Below are 25,000 nucleotides of genomic sequence, written 5' to 3' on the forward strand. Positions count from 1 at the left end.
ACTATCACTCATGATCTTATGACCTGAAATGTCGCCCATTCCTTCTCTCCAGAGACGCTGCCTGTCCCGCTGAGTTACTCCAGCATTTCTTGTCCATCTTCCAAATAAAATAGCAAGGTCCCTCCCTAGCCAAAGGCAGACACAAAATGCTGGAGTAACTCAGCGGGTCAGGCAGCATCTGTGGAGAGAAGGAATGGGTGACGTTTTGTGTTGAGACCCTTCTTCAGACTGAGAGGGGCTTTCCCCTTCCCTTCCTTTCCCCAGAGGCAAGCAGAGGAGGAGAAAGCACGGGGCCTTAACCATTAACTGCTGATTGTTACTGCTGCTACTCATGGAGACACTGTGGGAAGGAACGGCAGATTCTGGTTTAAACTGAAGATAGACACAAAATGCTGGAGTAACTCAGCGGGTGCAGCAGCATCTATGGAGCTAAGGAAATAGGTAACGTTTCGGGTCGAAATCCTTCCGGGTTTCGGCCCGAAACGTTGCCTATTTCCAGAAGGAAATGGATAGGTGACGTTTAGAACATGGATAGGTGACGTTTCACAGATTGCTGGAGTAACTCAGCGGGTCAGGCAGCATCTGTGGAGAACATGGATAGGTGACGTTTCACAAAATGCTGGAGTAACTCAGCGGGTCAGGCAGCATCTGTGGAGAGAAGGGATGGGTGACGTTTCGGGTCGAGACCCTCCGTCAGACATCATGGAGCAGTGCAGTCATGCCACAAGACAATGCGTCCGGGATGCGTGCATGCTTCAGAGCAAGCAGCGAGCAGTGGGCTGTGGGAGAGAGGGGAGAATGCAGCAGCATCTGCCAGAAGCCTTTCACAGACGCTGCATGTTGCTGAGGCAACAACTTGCCGTGGACAATGCTAATGACGGAGCACTGGAGCCGGGAGTTACTGACTCGTGTCTGCTCTCTCCCCTTAGTCCCTCTGGTGCAAGGTGCAGGCAACATTTGCCAGAATGATCCCTGATATGAAGTGTCTCGACCCAAAACATCACCCATCCTCCTCCCCAGACATGCTGCCTGTCCCACTGAGTTACTCCAGCACTCTGTGTCTATCTTCAGCCCAACGAGTCCACACTGACCCGTTCACACACTAGCTCTATGTTTTCCCATTTTCTCTACACACTGGGGGGAAATTTACAAATTAACCTACAACATTAAGGGGTTGGACAGGTTAGATGCAGGAAGATTGTTCCCGATGTTGGGGAAGTCCAGAACAAGGGGTCACACAGTTTAAGGATAAGGGGGAAATCCTTTAGGACTGAGATGAGAAAAACATTTTTCACACAGAGAGTGGTGAATCTCTGGAATTCTCTGCCGCAGAAGGTAGTTGAGGCCACACAGTTCATTGGCTATATTTATGAGGGAGTTAGATGTGGCCCTTGTGGCTAAAGGGATCAGGGGGTATGGAGAGAAGGCAGGGATGGGATACTGAGTTGGATGATCAGCCATAATCATGTTGAATGGCGAATGGTGCAGGCTCGAAGGGCCGAATGGCCTGTACTCCTGCACCTATTGTCTATGTTTCTATGTTTAGAGGTATATGGACCAAATGCAGGCAGGTGGGAATTCTAATTCTAAGAGGAACCCCCTTTGACACGACTTGTGCCTTGTAAAAGAAACCATATAAATAAAAGTTGCCAATGTTTCGGGCCGGAACCATTCTTCAGACTCAAACGTTGCCTATTTCCTTCTCTCCATAGATGCTGCCTCACCCGCTGAGTTTCTCCAGCATTTTTGTCTACCTTTGATTTTCCAGCATCTGCAGTCCCTCCTTAAATGAAAGTTGTTGTTTACATGGTACAGCACATAAATGGCCCTTCGGCCCCTCACGTCCGTGCAAACCTTTGTACCCATCAGGTTTCGTGAATCCCATTGCCCTCCTGAAGTCTCACCTTCACCCTGCGCTGGGGTCTGGTCTGGTCTGTTCTGTGGGGAAGCTCACTCACTGTCGATGCTTTCACTATGAACAGAAATATTGAGGAGCAAAGCCCCCAGTGCTCCAGTCTCGGTAGGAGCCCCATTTCATTAAGGAAGCCACAAAAAAATGAAATTGAAATACAAAAAAAAAAATGAATAATGCAAGAAAAACATTAGGCGACAATTGCCTATTCTTGGAGAGAACTCGGAGAAATACATTACAACAAAAGAGTTTTGGATGCGAGCCAGTGGAGTCATTAAAGGGAAACTGGCTTCCTGAGAAATGGTTCAGCAAATCTTTTGTGTTGATCTATAAACACACAGCAGAGAGAAGGGACGACCTGCCTTTCTCCCGCAACTATTCACAGTCCAGGTCCCACAGTGGACAGGGGGCTGCATTAACCATTGTCACACAGCAAGCGAAGCCAAGCCAAGCCAAGCCAAGCCAAGCCAAGCCAAGCCAAGCCAAGCCAAGCCAAGCCAAGCAAGGTGGGCTTCAGGGGCTGGTGTAACACACACTCTCCCCAACACACACACACACATGTGTGCGCACACACTCACACACACACTCACACGCACACACACACACACACACACGCACACACACTCACACACACATGTGCGCGCACACACACACACACTTACACTCACACGCACACACACATACACACACACGCACTCACACGCACACATGCACGCACACACACTCACACACACTCACACGCACACGCACACTCACTCACACTCACACACACACACTCACACACACACACTCACGCACACACACACACACGCACACACACACACACACTCACGCACACACACACTCACACACACACACACACACACACACACACACACACACACACGCACACACACACACACACACACACACACACACACACACACTCACACACACACACACACACACACACACACACACACACACACACACACACACACACACACACACACACACACACACACACACACAATTCCCGGAGGTTGCAGGTAGTGGAAGCAGGAAGGGAAACCTTGGGTGGGGTGCAAAGTCTCCAGAGGTTTCTGTTCAGGTTTGCTAAGTGGGACGGGGGCATAAGTGTGCGGGGATCGCTGGTCACCACAGACTAAAGGAACTGTCTCTTTAAACCACACTAAACTAAAGTAAACTGCCACACTCCATAACCTGACAATTTTCTATCCTTATGACTACATCCCTCACCTTTACAGATGCCCAATACTCCATTCATTTTCAAACTAATTTTGGAAGTCCACACATACATTTCATCGATTCAATCCACTATGGCATCAAAAAATGCTACTAAATCAGTTAGATGGGATTTACTTCGAGAAATCGATGGCGGTTCTGTCTGACCAGGTACAAGAGTCGGCTAATCTATGTTCCTGATCACCGCTTCTCCACGGCCTTCACCCCATATGTACAATGATGAGAGAACTAGATAGGGTAGACAGTCACAGCCTTTACATAGAGTGGAAATGGCCAAGACTAGAGGATATCGTTTGACGGCACTGGGCCTGTCCTCGCTGGAGTTTAGAAGGATGAGGGGATATCTCATTGAAACGTTACAGAATAGTCAAAGGCTTGGATAGAGTGGATGTGGAGAGGAGGTTTCCACTAGTGGGAGAGTCTTGGACTAGAGGGCACAGCCTCAGAATTAAAGGATGTTCCTTTAGGAAGGAGATGACGAGGAATTTCAGAGGGCGGTGAATCTGTGGAATTCTTTGCCACAGACGGATGTGGAGGCCACAAGTCAGTGGATATTTTTAAGGCAGAGATAGATAGATTTTTGATTAGTGCGGGTGTCGGGGAGAAGGCAGGAGAATGGGGTTGGGAGAGGGAGAGGTAGATCAGCCATGATTAAATAGCGGAGTAGACTAGATGGGCCGAATGGCCTAATTCTGCTCCTATCACATGAACTGGAGTCACATATAGTCCTCTCCTACTGCTGGACATCAGTGAGATGGATAATCTATTTACGTTTCCACAGCCGAGTTGGCAACTGGACACAGAGTGCTGGATTTAGCAGATTAGGCGCATTCTCTGGAATGGGTCACCTATCCATGTTCTCCACAGATGCTGCCTGACTCGCTGAGTTACTCCAGCACTCTGTGAAACATCACCTATCCATGTTCTCCACAGATGCTGCCTGACCCGCTGAGTTACTCCAGCACTCTGTGAAACGTCACCTATCCATGTTCTCCACAGATGCTGCCTGACTCACTGAGTTACTCCAGCACTCTGTGTCCCTTTGTGTAATAACCAGCACCTGCAGTTCCTTGTTTGTACCTATGTTTGACAACAGGCTTGTGTTGAGTCAATAGACAATAGACAATAGGTGCAGGAGTAGAGGCCATTCGGCCCTTCCATTCAATGTGATCATGGCTGATCATCCCCAATCAGTACCCCGTTCCTGCCTTCTCCCCATATCCCCTGACTCCAGTCACCTATCCATTTTAGAGATCTGCCTACTCGCTGAATATATCCAGCAGAATCGGCCTCCACCATGCCCTCTGAGGCAGAGAATTCCGCTGAGTACTCCAGCTCTCTGTGAGAACGTCCACAGACTCTCCACACTGTGAGAATTCCACAGTTACTCCACCACTCGTGTCTGTGTGTAATAACACACAGCAGTTCTAACCACTTTGACAACTTTGTGAGAATAGACCACAGACAATCACCACACTCTGTGAGAGAGGCCATTCGGCCCTTCACCACCGCTCAATGTGAGGCTGATCCACACAGACTCACCACCCCTCTGTGCCTTTCCACCAGACTCCCTGACTCCATTCTCTTTAAGAGCTCCACTAGACTCAATACATCTGTGAGAATCGGCCTCCACCACTCTCTGTGAGAATTCCACAGACTCACCACACTCTGTGAGAATTCCACAGACTCACCACTCTCTGTGAGAATTCCACAGACTCACCACTCTCTGTGAGAATTCCACAGACTCACCACTCTCTGTGAGAATCCACACAGACTCACCACTCTCTGTGAGAATCCACACAGACTCACCATTCTCTGTGAGAATCCACAGACTCACCACTCTCTGTGAGAATTCCACAGACTCACCACTCTCTGTGAGAATTCCACAGACTCACTGTGAGAATTCCACACAGACTCACCACTCTCTGTGAGAATCCACACCCACCACTCTCTGTGAGAATCCACACAGACTCTCTGTCACCATTCTCTGTGAGAATCCACAGACTCACCACTCTCTGTGAGAATCCACAGACTCACCACTCTCTGTGAGAATCCACAGACTCACCACTCTCTGTGAGAATCCACAGACTCACCACTCTCTGTGAGAATCCACAGGCTCACCACTCTCTGTGAGAATCCACAGACTCACCACACTCTGTGAGAATTCCACAGACTCACCACTCTGTGAGAGTCCAGTGTGTGTGTCATTCCCAGGCCCCAGTTTGCAGCATCAGTGGCCATGTCTCTGCAGGCCAGTTTGTGTAGAGAGTCCGTGCGGGCAGAACCAGGATGCAGGACGGTTTGAAATCACTTCCCCATGTACTTGGCCTAAGTAATAGTCTAGGCACGAGGTGACAATCTGCTTGCAGTCGATGTTAGGTAGCATTCGAGGCTGGGTCTGGGATCAATCCACTTTATAGAATCTTCCATTCTGTACATACACATCGATCACCACTGCTCACCTCGCAGGTCAGACAATCTATCCTCGTTAACACTTGGAAAGTGCTGGCTGCTGAGTGAGAAACAGTAACTCCTCCAATGGGAATTGGCCAGGAATTTGAAAGGGAAGAGTTTGCAGCTCTTTGGAGAGAAGGCAAGGGTGAGAGGAGCTGGCTATACGGTGATCTCTACACCATTAGGGAGACAAATAGCCTCAACTTGGCAATGACTGGCGCAGCGGGTAGAGCTGCTGCCTCACAGCGCCAGAGAGCTGACCCCCCGGTTGCTGTCTGTACGGAGTTTGCATGTTCTCCCCGTGACTGCCTGGGTTTTCTCCAGGTGCTCCAGCTTTCTCCCACATCCCAAAGGTGTGTGGGTTTGCAGGATAATTATCCCTCTGTGAATTGTCGACACAGAACTACTGTGAACGGGTGATTGATGGCAGGCATGGACTCTGAGGTTTCCTGGGCCTGTTTCCACGCTGTATCTCTCAACTAAACTCAAAACAAAATTAAATCCAACTAAAGGAACAATAACAAGAGGAGGCCGTTCAGCCCATCACTCAGCATCGTACAGCATGGAAACATGCTCATTGGCCCACCGTTCCATGCTAACCCTTTTGCCCTTACAGGAGTAAAATTGGCCATTCGGCCCATCTACGCCATTCAATCATGGCTGATCTATCTCTGCCTCCTAATCTCATTCTCCTGCCTTCTCCACATAACCCCTGACACCCGTTCTAATCAAGAATCTGTCTATTTCTGCCTTAAATATATCCACTGACTTGTGGCCTCCACAGCCGTCTGTGGCAATGAGTTCCACACAATCACCACACTCTGACTAAAGAAATTCCTCCTCATCTCCGTCGCCCTTTAATTCTGAGGCTGTGCCCTCTGGTCCTAGACTCTCCCACTAGTGGAAACATCCTCTCCACATCCGAAGGGCCTGTTTCCGCACAGTATCTCTAAACTAAACTCTTTGCCTATCACTACCACAGCAACCATATAAAGTGTAATTTGAATCTCCACATGCATGCAGGGCTGATTAGTGTGCTGGACACAGGGAGTTCACCGACACCACTTTCCCAGGACAATGGGCACTCATCTCTCTTCCCACAGCCACGCCGCACCTTCCTATAAATAGATCATTTGCTTCTGGCAGAGCCTGGCCTCACATGTGTAGGCGTATGTTCGAGTGGTGAACACCGCTCCATTTACTGTGGGTGCTGGGTGAACTATCCAAGCTCATGGTAAATGCCACAGATCATAGAATCATCTTGTGTACGAGATCGTGAGAGGAATTGAGTGGGTAGACGTACGCAGTCTCTTGCCCAGAGTAGGGGAATCGAGGCCCAGAGGACATAGGTTTAGTTAAAAAAATAGACAATAGGTACAGGAGTAGATGCCATTCGGCCCTTCGAGCCTGCACCATTTGCCATTCAATATGATCATGGCTGATCATCCAAATCAGTATCTTGTACCTGCCTTCTCTCCATGCCCCCTGATCCCTTTAGCCACAAGGGCCACATCTAACTCCCTCTTAAATATAGCCAATGAACTGTGTGGCCTCAACTACCTTCTGTGGCAGAGAATTCCACAGATTCACCACTCTCTGTTTTTCTCATCTCGGTCCGAAAGGATTTCCCCCTTTTCCTGAAACTGTGTGACCCCTTGTTCTGGACATCCCCAACATCGGGAACAATCTTCCTGCATCTAGCCTGTCCAACCCCTTAGGAATTTTGTAAGTTTCTATAAGATCCCCCCTCAATCTTCTAAATTCTAGCGCGTACAAGCCGAATGGCCTACTCCTGCACCTACCAGCAGGACATTGCTAGATGCAGGAAGATTGTTCCCGATGTTGGGGACATGTTGAAACATTTTTGGCGAGAGTGGCGACAAATGTTACTATCATAGGCTGTCACCAGGTGTGGGCACCAGGTGAATTCCATCAAAACTAGTCCCTGGCAGTAGTCTAAAGAGTTGCCTTAGTGGGACAGGCCCTTCACTCAGTGGGACAGGCAGCATCTCTGGAGAGAAGGAATAGGTGACGTTTCAGGTCATGAAATAAGAGCAGAGTAGGCCATTCGGCCCATCAGGTCTACTCTGCCATTCAATTATGGCTGATCTATCTCTCCCTCCTAATCTCATTCTCCTGCCTTCTCCCCCATAGCCCCTGAGACCCACACGCATCACTCTCCCTCTGGGTTAAAAATATCCACTGACTTGTGGCCTCCACAGCCGTCTGTGGCAATGAATTCCACAGATTCACCACCCTCTGACCAAAGAAATTTCCTCCTCATCTCCTTCCTAAAGGAACGCCAATTCTGACTCAAGTTATTCCTTCTCTCCAGACACGCTGCCTGTCCCGCTGAGTTACTCCAGCATTGTGTGTCTGTCTTCGGTGTAAACCAGCATCTGCAGTTCCTTCCCATAACACGTTTCACTGTGTCTTTCGCAGTGTTTTGCAGTGAGGATAAGTTGTTTCATAACAGCAGGACTGTGATTAACAAAGCATAACATGTAACGTAAGATGAAAAGTAGGTTTGACACTTACAGCGAGTACACACTAAAAATAGACAGGCACAGAGTGGGGAATAGATAAGGAGGATTTGTGTTTGAGACGAGGGCTTCATGCCCCTTGTTGGATGTGTGGTGTACCGTGGGACTGGACGACAATCGAGGGTCCGTGCCAGCCACAGGAGACCCCCAACATCCACAGACCGGTGGAACCGCGGGATGGAGGCCGGATCCACGACATGTGGGCGGCGCAGCTGGGTTTTAGTTGAGTTTAGTTTAGAGATACAGCGCGGAAACAGGCCCTTCGGCCCACCGCGTCCGTGCCGACCAGCGATCCCCGCACACTAACACTATCCTACACACACTAGGGACAATTTACACTCACACCAAGCCGATTATACTACAAACCTGTACGTCTTTGTTGTGTGGGAGGAAACCGAAGATCTCGCAGAATCGGAGAACAGTGTGTGTGTGTGCGTGTGCGTGTGTGTGCGTGTGTGTGTGCGTGTGTGTGTGTACGTGTGCGTGTGTGTGTGTGTGCGTGTGTACGTGTGCGTGTGTGTGCGTGTGTGTGTACGTGTGCGTGTGTGTGTGTGTGCGTGTGTGTGTATGTGTGTGTGTACGTACGTGTGTGTGTGTGTGTGTGTGTGTGTGTGTGTGTGTGTGTATGTGTGTGTGTACGTGTGTGTGTGTGTGTTTAGATGTGTGTGTGTGTGTGTACATGTGTGTGTGTGTGTGTGTGTGTGTGCGTGTGTGTGTGTGTGTGTGTGTGTGTGTGTGTGTGTGTGTGTGTGTGTGTGTGTGTGTGTGTGTGTGTGTGTGTGTGTGTGTGTGTGTGTGTGTGTGTGTGTGCGTGTGTGCGTGCGTGTTCGTGTGTGTGTGTGTGTGTGTGTGTGTGAGTGCGTGCCTGCGTGCGTGCGTGTGTGTGCGTGTGTGTGTACATGTGTGTACGTGTGTGTCGGGCACGTTTTGGCATGTGTGAACACATACAAAGAGCAATCCTGTGCTGGTGGGGAACAGCTTGATGACAGTGAGACTAATTGATTATTTTCTGACCTTTAAGGCTGATATTTTATTAATCAGGATAACTTGTCTGAGGTTCCGACTGTTAGTTTTGACTGTGTGCTTGGTCTAGCATGTAGTGGGTAAATGCCAGCCTGACGTGTAGGGCAGGGTGAGAGGGCAGAGTAGACACGGGCATGTCCTGGCGGCCACTTGCTGAGTCTCACGTTGCCCTAATTAACCCGTGGAGATTTGTGCTGGTGGCAGGAACCGGCAAACTAAAATGCCACGGTACATGCAGCCTGCCAGTGTACCTCACTGCAATTAATAGTTGCTGCACCATTTCTCTCCTTGCGCACTGAATATTGATTTATCTAACTTCAAATAACCCTCTCTCTCCCTCCCTCCCCCACCCCAGTTATAGCAGCTTCAAAGTCGTCTTGGTAAGTTGGGTTGTCTGCAACTGGTTTTCACCCAGCCTGCAGCTAACAATGGCCTCTTTCCGTTATCATCCTTCCTTTTTTGTATATCTTTCGTTCATTTGTTCCACATCTCTCTACATCACCGCCTCTATCTCTCGTTTCCCTCTCCCCCGACTCTCAGTCTGAAGAAGGGTCTCAAACCAAAACATCTCCCCACAGATGCTGCCTGACCCGCTGAGTTACTCCAGCACTCTGTGAAACGTCACCTATCCATGTTCTCCACAGATGCTGCCTGACCCGCTGAGTTACTCCAGCACTCTGTGAAACGTCACCTATCCATGTTCTCCACAGATGCTGCCTGACCCGCTGAGTTACTCCAGCACTCTGTGTCTTTTCTTATGTTGTCCAATATGTTCCAATGATGGAGGGTGGAGGTATCGTTTTAATCGTTTATTAGAATGTTTGTAAGTGGTTAAGTCTTTTTTTAGAATGATTTTGCAAATATTCTCATGGTGTGATTAAACCTTCACAGCTTTGAAACTGATATGAAACATTCAGAAACATTTGTGATGCAGTGAGAAGTTGACAGCCAGCCAAGCTGTTTGGTGGGTGGAGATTGCTTCAAGATGAGTGGTGCAAGCCTCTGCCAAAGTGTAGAGCTACACCAACAGATTATAGAATAATATGGCACAGAATAATACTGGCCTCCACAACCTCTGTCATCCAAGCCAACTCTGATGCCGACCACGCGAGCCTCATTTCCCTGTACGCCTTCTGAACTGGGTCCCTGTCCAATTGTCATTGTATCTGGAAACTGCCTCCACCGCCTCCTCTGACAGCTTGTTCCATACAACCACCGCCATCCGTGTGAAATCCCTCAGACCACCGACCATCGATTGCTCGTTTACGCACTAGTTTCATGCTATCCCAATTTCTCATCGACTCCAAAATCATCATAGATTCATAGAGTCATAGAGTGATGCAGCGTGGAAACAGGCCCTTCGGCACAACTTGCCCACACCGGCCAACATGTCCCAGCTACACTAGTCCCACCTGCCCGCGTTTGGCCCATATCTCTCCAACCCTGGCCTATCCATGTACCTGTCTAACTGTTTCTTAAACGTTGCGATAGTTCCCCTGCCTCAACTAACTTCTCTAGTAACTTGTTCAATACCCCCACCACCCTGTGTGTGTATCCCTGGTCACCCCATTACAGGATGTGGAGGCTTTGGAGAGTGTGCAGAAGAAATCTACCTGAAACAAACTAGAATTGTTTTCTCTGGAGCATAGGTGGCCGAGTAAGGGCATGATGGAAGTTTATGAAATTGTAGGAGGCATCGATAGGGTGGACAGTCAGATAGTTAGATGGAGCTCTAGGGGCTAGTGGAGTCGGGGGATATGGAGAGAAGGCAGGCACGGGTTATTGATAGGGAACGATCAGCCATGATCACGATGAATGGCTGTGCAGGCTCGAAGGGCCGAATGGCCTCCTCCTGCACCTATTTTCTATGTTTCTATGTTTCTATGTTAAAATCTCCCCTCTCGCCCAAGGGGTCAATTACTGAGCGGTCAAGCCCAGAGCCCAGTGTATCGGCGTTAGTGCCACAGTGTAGAGTGACAGCTAATTACATGAAGCAGTCTGACCTGGCATTTGTTATTCCAGCACTGTGCAGCAGCAGCAGCACCTTATAACATGTCGACATGCACACAACAACACCGATCGATGGAGGCTGGAGAGTCCCAGCCAGCAACGGGCTATGTGACTCACAACACACCATCACTGGGCAGTATTCTGCACACCAGGAGCCCAGTGGACCTTGGCAAGTTGCTCGTTTAAAACTCCACGGAGCTCAGTTGTAGAACAACATGAAGAAGGGCCCTGACCCAAAACGTCACCTATCCATGTTCTCCGCAGATGTCACCTATCCATGTTCTCCACAGATGCTGCCTGACCCGCTGAGTTACTCCAGCACTCTGTGAAACGTCACCTATCCATGTTCTCCACAGATGCTGCCTGACCCGCTGAGTTACTCCAGCACTCTGTGAAACGTCACCTATCCATGTTCTCCACAGATGCTGCCTAACCCACTGAGTTACTCCAGCACTCGATGGGCAAGAACAATGTTGGAGGGGGGGAATGGCCTGCTCCCCCAACCGGGATGCATCCTTCAATCTCCCATCGGTTTAGGGCAGGCTTGATCCCAGGCTGTGAGTGCAACACAGCACCACACTGCAGCCCACTGCTGTAGAGGTCCGTTCATTAAGAGCCCACGGCAGCAGCAGCAGCAGCAGCAGCAGCTGACAAAGCAGCAGAGAGATTTGTCAGACAGGATCAGAGACAGGCTTTGTGCAGCCTCTGCCTAGCCCGGCTGAGTGAACTAAGTGACAGTGAGCCACGCACAGGCAAATGCCTGGAGCTGCAATCTGCATTTGTCTATGTGAGCACTGGCCTGTCTTTCAGTGGCATCGGTACAGGTGGAGACAGCCTTCTCGTCCTCTCCCTCTCCCCCATCCACACCAACTAGTCCATCTACACCCAGCACAGAGCCAACAACCAGCCTCTTCCTTGATCAAGGACCCTTCCTTCTTTGTATATCTTTGTTCCATATCTCTCTACATCACCATCTATATCTCTCGTTTCCCTCTCCACCGACTCTCAGTCTGAAGAAGGGTCTCGACCCGAAACGTCACCCATTCCTTCTCTCCAGAGATGCTGCCTGACTCGCTGAGTTATTCATATCGTGATACAGCATGGAAACAGGCCCTTCATCCCAACTTGCCCACACCAGCCAACATGCCCCATCTACACTAGTCCCACCTGCCTGTGTTTGGTCCATATGCCTCTAAACCTGACCTGACCTATCCATGTATCTATCTAACTGTTTCTTAAACATTGTGATAGTCCCAGCCTCAACTACCTCCTCCAGCAGCATTTTACATGTTACCCCTCAGATTCCTATTAAATCTTTTCCCCTTCACCATGAACCTATGTCCTCTGGTACTCGATTCCCCAACTCTGGGCAAGAGACTCTGTGCGTCTACCCAATCTATACCTCTGATGATTTTGTACACCTCTATAAGATCAGCCCTCATCCTCCTGCGCTCCATGGAATAGAGACCCAGCCTGCTCAACCTCTCCCTGTAGCTCACACCCTCTAGTCCCGGCAACATCCTCGTAAATCTGCCCTGTACCCTTTCCAGCTTGACAACATCTTTCCTGTGACACGGTGCCCAGAACTGAACATAATACTCTAAATGCAGCCTCACCAACGTCTTACACAACTGCAAAATGATCTATACCTCTGATGATTTTATACACCTCTATAAGATCACCGCTCATCCTCCTGCGCTCCATGGAATAGTGACTTCAGCATTCACTCCCGGGATAAATAAAGTATCGTATTGTATTGTGGTCTGTATCTATCACATTAGATACATGCCCTATGTTATTGCAGAAGGACATCTCTCATCTTGTACACAATTCCTCCCACAATGAGGACTGAAATATTGTTTGTCTTCCTAATTGCTTGTTGAAGCTGCAGGTAAACTCTCCGTGATCTGTGTACGAGGGAGCCCAGGTTCATGTCAACATCTACTTCCCACTTCATCAACACTCCTGGTTCTAATCTGTCTCCAACATGGACAAACTCTGAATGGTTCCTCTTACTAAGATCAGATGAGATAGGGGTAGAATTAGGCCATTCGGCCCACTCCGTCATTCAGACATGGCTGATCTATCTCTCCATCCTAACCCCATTCTCCTGCCTTCTCCCCATAACCCCTGACACCCGCACTAATCAAGAATCTATCTATCTCTGCCTTAAATATATCCACTGACTTGTGGCCTCCACAGCCGTCTGTGGCAAAGAATTCCACAGATTCACCAAGAAATTCCTCCTCATCTCCTTCCTAAAGGACCATCCTTTAATTCTGAGGCTGTGCCCTCTGGTCCTAGACTCTCCAACTAGTGGAAACATCCTCTCCACATCCAGGCCTTTCACTATTCGGTAAGTTTCAATGAGGTCTCCCCCTCGTTCTATTAAACTCCAGCGGGTGAGTTTGCTGCCTGCTGTGTCATTGCCCATTCACTTTCACCTCCATATCCCCCTGAGGTCTTGCTGTGTTCTCCTCACAGCTCACACAACCCACAGCAGCAGCTGCAGCAGCAGCAGCAGCAAACTTGCATCGATCACAAGAAGATGGACACACAGTGCTGGAGTTACCGAGTGGGTCAGGCTGCATCTTACCAAATAGTGAAAGGCCTGGATAGAGTGGGTGTGGAGAGGATGTTACCGAGTGGGAGAGTCTAGGACCAGAGGGCACAGCCTCAGAACAATAATAGTAAGGAGATGAAGAGGCATTTTGGAAAAGCTTTAGTTGCGCGCTGCCCAGTCAGCAGAAAGACAATACATGATTACAATCGAACCATTCACAGTGTACAGATACATGATAAGGGAATAACGTTTAGTACAAGATAAAGCCAGCAGCGTCTGATCAAAGATAGTCCGAGGGTCACCAATGAGGTAGATAGTAGTTCAGGACCGCTCTCTGGTTGTGGTAGGATGGTTCAGTTGCCTGATAACAGCCAGGAAGAAACTGTCCCTGAATCTGGAGGTGTGTGTGTGTGTGCGTTCGTTTTCACACTTCTGTACCTCTTGCCCGATGGGAAAAGAGGGGGTGAGACTGGTCCTTGATGATGTTGCTGGCCTTGCCGAGGCAGCGTGAGGTGTAGATGGAGGCGGTGGATGGGAGGGAGGTTGGTTTGTGTGTGTGTGATGGTCTGGGTTGCAACTGTCCACAATTCATGTGGTCTCAGATGGAGCTGTTTCGGAGAACGATATTGCGACTGTCACCAATGAGGTAGATCATAGCTCATGGCTGCTCATCGAGGATTATACTTCTCTACAGAATGGTGTGTTAGCATTCATAGCAAAATGATTTGAGTCTAGGAGCAGGGAGGTTCTACTGCAGTTGTACAGGGTCTTGGTGAGACCACACCTGGAGTATTGCGTACAGTTTTGGTCTCCTAATCTGAGGAAGGACATTATTGCCATAGAGGGAGTGCAGAGAAGGTTCACCAGACTGATTCCTGGGATGGCAGGACTGTCTTATGAAGAAAGACTGGATAGACTTGGCTTGTACTCGCTAGAATTTAGAAGATTGAGGGGGGATCTTATAGAAACTTACAAAATTCTTAAGGGGTTGGACAGGCTAGATGCAGGAAGATTGTTCCCGATGTTGGGGAAGTCCAGAACAAGGGGTCACACAGTTTAAGGATAAGGGGGAAATCTTTTAGGACCGAGATGAGGAAAACATTTTTTTTTCACACACAGAGAGTGGTGAATCTGTGGAATTCTCTGCCACAGAAGGTAGTTGAGGCCACAGTTAATTGGCTATATTTAAGAGGGAGTTAGATGTGGCCCTTGTGGCTAAAGGGATCAGGGGGTATGGAGAGAAGGCAGGTACTGGATACTGAGTTGGATGATCAGCCATGATCATATTGAATGGCGAATGGTGCAGGCTCGAAGGGCCAAATGGCCTCTACTCCTGCACCTATTTTCTATGTTTCTATGATAATAGTGGACTAGAAGCAAAGCAAAGATCATGCCTGTGTCTAGGTTGATAGCTACATGTGACAATTACAGATATGTCAGCCATGATTCAACGACAGAGTCGACTCGATGGGCCGAATGGCCTAATTCCACATCAATCACTAATGACCTTGTGATCATCTTTGTCTGTTCCTGGTGTTGTCTGGCACAGAGTCCAGTGGGGATAGACACAGATAAGAGTGCTGGAGTAACTCAGCTGGGACAGGCAGCATCTCTGGAGAGAGGGAATGGGTGATGATTCAGGTTCTTCAGACCTACAGATCAATCTGAAGAAGGGCTTCGACCCGAAACGTCACCCGTTCCCTCTCTCCACAGATGCTGCCTGTCCCGCTGAGTTACTCCAGCATTTTGTGTCTATTCCCACCTGGGCCAGACAGTAACAGGCGATGGTGGTCGGGTCATAAGTGATATAATCTGCATTTCGATGTCTCTGTATTGTATACTGCACAATGACAATAAATCTGAATCTGCGAGTGATATTATCCCACGTGGCAGAATCCCTGCATTCCCCATTATCCGACATTCCAGAACTCCGGCATCCCTGTAACCCAGCAGTCAACAATATTCCACAATCCCGGCGTTATGTTATTCCACATTCCTGATTCCCAACATCAGTTCATCCCACATTGCTGCATCCCAGCGTTATATGATCCCACATTCCGGAACGATGTCCGGGGTTCCGACAATTGAGGCTGTGCTTGCCCACCCTGGCAGCGGGCAGCTGGCATGGAGCTGGGGAGGGAGGGGGGGGGGGGTCTCTGTGTCACCGTGCTGGGCAGACCCACCCCCCCTCGACCCCATCCACACCCCCTCTACGTGGAAACACAGGGGTGGGGGAGGGAGGTGAGGGAGACATGGGTGGAGAGAGAGGCAGGGGAATGAGGAAGGGCAGGAGAGAGAGGATATAGAGAGAGAGAGGCAGAGAGGTGAGGGGAAGAGGTAGAGAGAAATAGAGAAGGGAGAGGCAAGAGGCCGAGACATAGGGGGGGAGAGAGGAGAGAGGGAGGGAGGGAGAGGGAGGGAGGGGAGAGAGGGAGGGAGGGGGTGGTGAGGAGAGGGAGGGAGGGAAACATTGGAGGGAGGAGAGGAGGGAGGGGGAGAGGGAGGGAGGGCAGGGAGGGAGGGGGGAGGAGAGAGGAGGGGGAGAGGGAGGAGAGGGAAGAGGGAGAGGGGGGGGGGAGGGAGGGGTGAGGGAGGGAGGGAGGGAGGGGGGGGAGGAGAGGGAGTGAGGGAGGGGGGTGGGGAGGGAGGTGAGGGAGGGGTGGGGAGGAGAGGGGTGAGGGAGGAGGGAGGGAGGGAGGGTGAGGAGGGAGGGAGGGGGAGGAGAGGGAGGGGAGAGGGATGGGGGGAGGGAGGGAGGGGGGAGGAGGGAGGGAGGAGGAGAGGGAGGGAGAGGGAGGGATGGGGGGGAGGGAGGGAGGGAGGGAGGGGGGGGGGGTGAGGAGCGGGCGAGAGACGTTGCCTCTCCACACAATAGCAGGCAGCTCCTGCATCAGTGCAGTGGCTTTGCCTGCCTGCGTGTCTTGGTACCGATACACAACACTGTACCCTGCCCACAGTGGCTTGAAAGTCAATTAGCAGAGTGATTTGCAATCAATTAAAACATCAAATTGATTCTAATGAGCAGTGCACAGCAACACCAGTGCGATATACCATGACTTAGCAAATGAATACTGATGGCCACTGACATTTACAGCGAGCTGGAACAGCAGTGACGCCAACACTCCAGCGACATCTCAACTACAAACAAGCCTGACACAGGAGAGAGAATGAGGGAGGGAGTGAGTGAGTGAGATGCTATTGTCCGTTACATGACACATGTCCTGTAGTGGAACCGACACCAGGCTGAGGGACCTCCGCCCTGCAACCTACGCAGTGCGACCTTTGGCCTCCGCCCTGTGACCCCTGGCCACCGACCTGTGACCTCCACAGTGCGACCTCTGGCCTCCGCCCTGCGACCTCCGTGTAGCCACAGTTTCTACACCGGCTGAGCCACCCCTGGGACAATTTAGTTTTCACCGAAGCCAATTAACCTACAAACACGCACGTCTTTGGAGTGCGGGAGGAAACCGGAGCGCCCGGAGAAAACCCACGCGGGTCGAGGGAGAACGTGCAAACTCCGTACAGACAGCGCCTGGAGTTCCCTGGGTGCCGGTGAAGGTTCCACTGCAGGTTAACTCTACGACACAGAGGATGCCAGCCCTGCCAATGTGGCTCACGGGACAGGCAGACAGGTACTCACGGTAGTTGCAAAGGGTTCCCCCGAAGGAAGTCATGCTGCAGTCACAGGTATAGCCGTCCCACTGCTGCATGCACGCCCCCTGGTTGGCACATGAATCCTCCTGGCATGTGGTGCTGGGGCCTGCAGAGACCACACGTGGTTAGGAATAGGAAGGAAACCCCAGATGCTGGTTGACACCCCCAAGATTCAGCACTGAGTCCCCAGTACAAAGAAGGGTCTCCACCCGAAAACGTGTCACCCATTCCTTCTCTCCAGAGATGCTGCCTGTCCCGCTGAGTTATCTCCACCCACTCACTCCCTCACTCCCCACTCACTCCCCGACCCCCCCCCCACTCACTCCCCCCAACCCCCCCACCCACTCCCTCACTCCCCCCCCCTCACTCCCCGACCCCCACCCACTCACTTCCTGACCCCCCCCCACTCACTCCCTGACCCCCACCCTCACCCCCCCCGACCCCCCCCACTCACTCCCTGACCCCCCACTCACCTCACTCCCCCACCCTCCTCCCCCTCACTCCCTCACTCCCCCACTCACTCCCCCTCACTCCCCCACTCACTCCCTCACTCCCCACTCACTCCCCCCACTCCCCACTCACTCCCTCACTCCTCCACTCACTCCCTCACTCCCCCACTCATCCCCAACCACTCCCCACTCACTCCCCACTCACTCCCTCACTCCACCACTCCCCCACTCACTCCCCACAGACCCCCCCCCTCCTTCCCTCCCTCCCCCCCCCACCTCCCCGACCCCCCCCCCACCCCCTCCCCCCCCCCCCCCCCCTCCCCCCCCCTCCCCCCCCCCCCCCCCCCCCCCCCCCCCCCCCCCCCCCCCACTCCCCCCCCCCCCCCCCCACCCCCCCTCACCCCCCCCCCCCCCCCTCACTCCCCGACCCCCCCCCACTCACTCCCCACCCCCCCCTCACTCCCCGACCCCCCCCCCTCACCCCCGACCCCCCCCCTCATTCCCCGACCCCCCCCCCACTCCCCGACCCCCCCCCCTCACTCCCCCCCCCCCCTCACCCCCCCCCCCCCCCCCTCCCCTCACCCCCCCCCACTCACTCCCCCCCCCCCCCCCCTCAATCCCGACCCCCCCCCCCCCTCACCCGACCCCCCCCCCCCTCACCCCCCCCCCCCCCCACTCCCCGACCCCCCCTCACTCCCCCCCCCCCCCTCCACTCCCACCCCACCCCCCCCCATCCCCCTCCCCCCCCCTCACCCCTACCCCTCCCCCCCCCCCCCACCCTCCCCTCACACTCCCCCCTCTCCCCCTCCCTCCCCATCCCGCCCCCCCCCACTCCCCTGCCCCCCCTCCCCCCCCGCCCCACCCCCCACCCCCCCCCCCCCCCTCCCCACCCCTCACCCCAGACCTCACCTCCCCCCGCACCCCCCCCTCTCCAGACCCCCCCCACTCACTCCCGACCCCCCCCTCACTCCCTGACCCCCCCCCCCCCCCCCCCCCCCTCACCCAATCCCAGACAGACCTACCTCCACACCCTCGCTCTATCAGCCCCACCCGATGCAGGGCGTCGGCGATGAGGTCGGGCAGGCGCCCGTTCAGATCGATGGAGGCCAGGCAGCCCTGGAAACCTTCGCGGGAGGCCACCAGCTTGGGTAGGCTGCTGAACATGCCCTTGTTGAGTCCTCCCACATACAGCTCCCCTGCAGCAGGAGAGAAGTGAGAGAGAGGGTCAGTACAGGGTCCACAACGCACCTCGCAAACCGTACACGAACTGTCCACAGTAAACCAGATACAGGGAGCACCCAGACACACACACTGCCCCGGTTAAACCAGATACAGGGACCACCCAGACACACACACACACCGTACACACACCGACCCGGTTTAACCAGATACAGGGACCACCCAGACACACACACACCGACCCGGTTAAACCAGATACAGGGACCACCCAGACACACACTGTACACACACCGACCCGGTTAAACCAGATACAGGCACCACCCAGACACACACACACCGACCCGGTTAAACCAGATACAGGGACCACCCAGACACACACCGCACACACACCGACCCGGTTAAACCAGATACAGGGACCACCCAGACACACACCGCACACACACACGACCCGGTTTAAACCAGATACAGGGAGCGCCCAGACACACACACACCGACCCGGTTAAAACCAGATACAGAGACCACCCACACACACACACACACCGACCCGGTTTAAACCAGATACAGGGACCACCCAGACACACACACACCAACCCGGTTAAACCAGATACAGGGACCACCCAGACACACACACACACCGACCGGTTAAACCAGATACAGGGACCACCCAGACACACACCGACCCGGTTAAACCAGATACAGGGACCACCCAGACACACACCGACCCGGCTAAACCAGATACAGGGACCACCCAGACCACACACCGACCCGGCTAAACCAGATACAGGACCACCCAGACACACACACCGACCGGCTAAACCAGATACAGGGACCGCCCAGGCACACACCGACCCGACCCGGTTTAAACCAGATACAGGGACCACCCAGACACACACCGACCGACCCGGTTAAACCAGATACAGGGACCACCCAGACACACACACACCGACCCGGTTAAACCCAGATACAGGACCCACCAGACACACACACACCGACCCGGTTAAACCAGATACAGGGACCACCCAGACACACACACCACCGACCCGGTTAAAACAGATACAGGGACCACCCAGACACACACACACCGACCCGGTTAAACCAGATACAGGGACCACCCAGAGACCACACACACCGACACGGTTAAACGACCGGTTACACACACAACGACCGGTTTTACCCCACCCAGACACACACACCGTACACACACTGACCCGGTTAAACCAGATACAGGGACCACCCAGACACACACACACCGACCCGGTTAAACCAGATACAGGGACCACCCAGACACACACACACCGACCCGGTTTTAAACTAGATACAGGGACCACCCAGACACACACACACACCGACCCGGTTAAACCAGATACAGGGACCACCCAGACACACACACACCGACCCGGCTAAACCAGATACAGGGACCACCCACACACCCACACCGACCCGTTAAACCAGATACAGGGACCACCCCAGACACACACACACACCGACCCGGCTAAACCAGATACAGGGACCACCCACACACACACACACCGACCCGGTAAACCAGATACAGGGACCACCCACACACCACACACCGACCCGGTTAAACCAGATACAGGGACCACCCAGACACACACACACCGACCCGGTTAAACCAGATACAGGGAGCGCCCAGGCACACACACACCGACCCGGTTAAACTAGATACAGGGACCACCCAGACACACACATACCGTACACACACCGACCCAGTTAAACCCGATACAGGGACCACCCAAACACACACACACCGACCCGGTTAAACCAGATACAGGGAGCGCCCAGGCACACACCGTACACACACAGACCCGGTTAAACAAGATACAGGGACCCCCCAGACACACACCGTACACACACACAACGACCTGGGTAACCCAGATACAGAGACCACCCAGACACACACCGTACACCGACCCGGTTAAACCAGGTACAGGGACCACCCAGACACACACACACCGACCCGGTTAAACCAGATATAGGTTTCCACCAATAAAAGTTCCACTAGTGGAAACATCCTTGTCCTCTGTAAATTGTAAAGTGTGCAGGACAGCGCTTGTGTATTGGGTGATCGAGGGGCCAGCACAGACTTGATGGGCTGAAGGGCCTGTTTCCTGGCTGTATCTCTGACCACATCATAGAGTGATACAGCGTGGAAACAGGCCCTTCGGCCCACCTTGCCCACACCGGCCAGCATGTCCCAGCTATGCTAGTCCCACCTGCCTGCGCCTGGTCCATATCCCTCCAAACCTGTCCCATCCATGTACCTGTCGGGATAGTCCCAGCCTCAACTACCTCCTCCGGCAGCTCGTTCCGTACACCCACCACCCTCTGTGTGAAAAAGTTGCCCCTCAGATTCCTATTAAATCTTTTCCCCTTCACCTTGAACCTGTGTCCTCTGGTCCTCGATTCCCCTACTCTGGGCAAGAGTCTCTACCTGATCTATTCCTCTCATGATTTTATACACCGCTATAAGATCCCCCCTCATCCTCCTGCGCTCCAAGGAATAGAGTCCCAGCCTGCTCAACCTCTCCCTGTAGCTCATACCCTCTAGTCTTGGCAACATCCTCGTGAATCCTATTATCTAAATGGTGGCCGATTGGGAAAGGGGGAGATGCAGCGAGACCTGGGTGTCATGGTACACCAGTCATTGAAGGTAGGCATGCAGGTGCAGCAGCAGCGGCAGTAAAGAAAGCGAATGGTATGTTAGCTTTCATTGCAAAAGGATTTGAGTATAGGAGCAGGGAGGTTCTACTGCAGTTGTACAGGGTCTTGGTGAGACCACACCTGGAGTATTGCGTACAGTTTTGGTCTCCAAATCTGAGGAAGGACATTATTGCCATAGAGGGAGTGCAGAGACGGTTCACCAGACTGATTCCTGGGATGTCAGGACTGTCTTATGAAGAAAGACTGGATAGACTTGGTTTATACTCTCTAGAATTTAGGAGAGTGAGAGGGGATCTTATAGAAACTTACAAAATTCTTAAGGGGTTGGACAGGCTAGATGCAGGAAGATTGTTCCCGATGTTGGGGAAGTCCAGGACAAGGGGTCACAGCTTAAGGATAAGGGGGAAATCCTTTAAAACCAAGATGAGAAGAACTTTTTTCACACAGAGAGTGGTGAATCTCTGGAACTCTCTGCGACAGAGGGTAGTTGAGGCCACAGTTCATTGGCTATATTTAAGAGGGAGTTAGATGTGGCCCTTGTGGCTAAGGGGATCAGAGGGTATGGAGAGAAGGCAGGTACGGGATACTGAGTTGGATGATCAGCCATGATCATATTGAATGGCGAATGGTGCAGGCTCGAAGGGCCGAATGGCCTACTCCTGCACCTAATTTCTATGTTTCTATGAATCTTTTCTGTACCAGCTTGACGACCAGGTTTTCCTGTTTGGAGCAACCAAGTCGGGCTGTGAAAATGCTGCTCGTAGCCAGCCACCCAGACTGCAGCTGCAGAGGCTACAGTAGCCTCAGAGTAAATCCCACAAAGCAACAAAGGACATCTCCACAGGCTGCTCTTGGTTCAGCTCTCTGAAGCTTGCCCTATCATCGGCAGTCCTGAAAGGCCCCTGCAGCCTTGTGTGTATCTCTCATTGATCGAATATCTCTTTCACCGGTGTACTGTGCATCAATCTCCGCTACATATCTCCCACTAACACGTTTCCAATCTCTTAGTCACTCTCGTGAAAGTTCAATGATAAATCTTTGCAATAGTCTTCAGTTTAAATACAGGCACCCCATCCACCACCTGAAACAACACTAACATACAATGATCGTTTGGCCTGTACTCGCTGGAGTTTAGAAGGATGAGCGGGGACCTCATTGAAATGTACAGAATAATGAAAGGACTGGATAGAGTGGATGTGGAGAGGATGTTTCTACTAGTGGGAGAGTCTAGGACCAGAGGGCACAGCCTCTGAATTAAAGGATGTTCCTTTGGGAAGGAGATGAGGAGGAATTTCTTTAGTGAATCTGTGGAATTCTTTGCCACAGACGGCTGTGGAGGCCACAAGTCAGTGGATATATTTCAGGCAGAGATAGATAGATTCTTGATTAGTGCGGGTGTCAGGGGTTATGGGGAGAAGGCAGGAGAATGGGGTTAGGAGGGAGAGATAGATCAGCCATGATTGAATGGTGGGGTAGACTTGATGGGCCGAATGGACTAATTCCGCTCCTGATGAACAGAGCAGAGCGGGCTTCAGTTTCATGCCTCATCTGTGAGAGGATGTCCGCTGGGAGCCCAGTGTCCCTCAGTGCCAGAGGTGAAACCTCCTCCCCTCCCCATTCACTCCCTCGCGCACACACACACACACACACACACACACACACACACACGCGCACCACACACACACACACACACACACACACACACACACACACACACACACATACACACACACACACACACACACACACACACACACACACACACACACACGCACCACACACGCACACACACACACACACACCGCACACACACACACAGACACGCGCATACACACCCACACGCACACACACACACACACGCACACACACATACACACACACACACACACACACACACACACACACACGTACACACACACACACACACACACACACACAGACACACACGTACACACACACACACACACACACACACACACACACGCAGACACACACGCACACACCACACACACACACACACACACACACACACACACACACACACACACACACACACACACACCACACACACACACACACACACACACACACGGTGTGACCTGCCCTGCGCTGGGCCAATACTCAGCGCATCATCTCCATCACATCCTTTGTGCTGTTGTCATTTTGATGGTAGTTGTGAGTTAAAGAGGACAGTAACAGTTAATTTGGCCCATCATATCTGTCACAAACATCAATGATCCATTCACAGTAATCCCATTTAACCAGCGTGTGGTCTGTAGCTTTCGATGTTTTGCCGATTCAGCTCATTACTGAACCATCCCGGGTGCTGGTGTGTACACAGTTTGTACGATACGATAAGATGCGACAGGACTTTATTTATCCCTGGAGGGAAGTTATTCTGCCAACAATCATCAAAACACCAGATTCATGAGAATATAATGACCAGTGAAAGGGTTGGGGATGTGTAACGATCGGGGTGGTGGGGGAGGGGGAAGGGGAGTCAGTCTACCCCACACAGAAGGGGAGGAGTAGTCTGACCTGCGTGGGTTTTCTCCGGGTGCTCCGGTTTCCTCCCACACTGCGAAGACGTACAGGTTTGTAGGTGAATTGGCTCGGTGTAAGTGTGTAGGATAGTGCTAATATGCGGGGATCGCCTGTGGGCCGAAGGGCCTGTTTCAGCCCTGTATCTCTAAACTGAGAAGCTGGCAGACAGGAGCATCGACCTGGAAGCTCATCGCAAACCGGGACTCGGGCGCAGAGTTAGGCCACCTTCCCAAAGGCCCGCGTCAGATCTAACAGGCGGCATCCCTCGATCCACACAGCCCCATCCCCCACCACTCCTGCACAATCATACATGAGGAAATCCACTGGACAATCAATTATTCAACATCTGTTGTAAGCAGGAATCCTGCTCCATAAAACATGAGCAATGGTAAAATCCGTCTGTATCTCTCACAGGTAGTGTTCCTGCATCTACACTACACCCTGTGTTCTGTCCACTGGTCTCCCCTTGCTCTCCCAGCTCCCCTAACCCCACGCTCCCCTAACACACACCCCCGTACACACGCACACACACCCAGTCCCCTAAACCCCCCACACACCAGCTGGTGTTCCACATCACACTACACCCTGTGTCCTGTCACTGGTCTCCAGCCCCCTCACCCTCACCCCCACCCATGTAACCCCACGCACACACACCCACACACACACACACACACACACACACACACACACACACACACACACACACACACACACACACACACACACACACACACACACACAC

The 25,000-nt window shown here is 52.2% G+C and overlaps 1 protein-coding gene across 1 annotated transcript in view; it reads right to left on the minus strand.

Moving 5' to 3' along the window:
* Nucleotides 1-25,000, minus strand: part of LOC129694562 (neurexin-2-like) — a 229,423-nt gene that overhangs the window by 171,224 nt on the left and 33,199 nt on the right. Inside the window, 2 exon segments of the mRNA XM_055631290.1 lie at nucleotides 17,391-17,510; nucleotides 18,876-19,049. Coding sequence (XP_055487265.1) covers nucleotides 17,391-17,510; nucleotides 18,876-19,049 — 294 coding nt within the window.

Source organism: Leucoraja erinacea, unplaced genomic scaffold, assembly GCF_028641065.1.
Source record: "Leucoraja erinacea ecotype New England unplaced genomic scaffold, Leri_hhj_1 Leri_70S, whole genome shotgun sequence".
Taxonomy (NCBI): Eukaryota; Metazoa; Chordata; class Chondrichthyes; order Rajiformes; family Rajidae; genus Leucoraja; species Leucoraja erinaceus.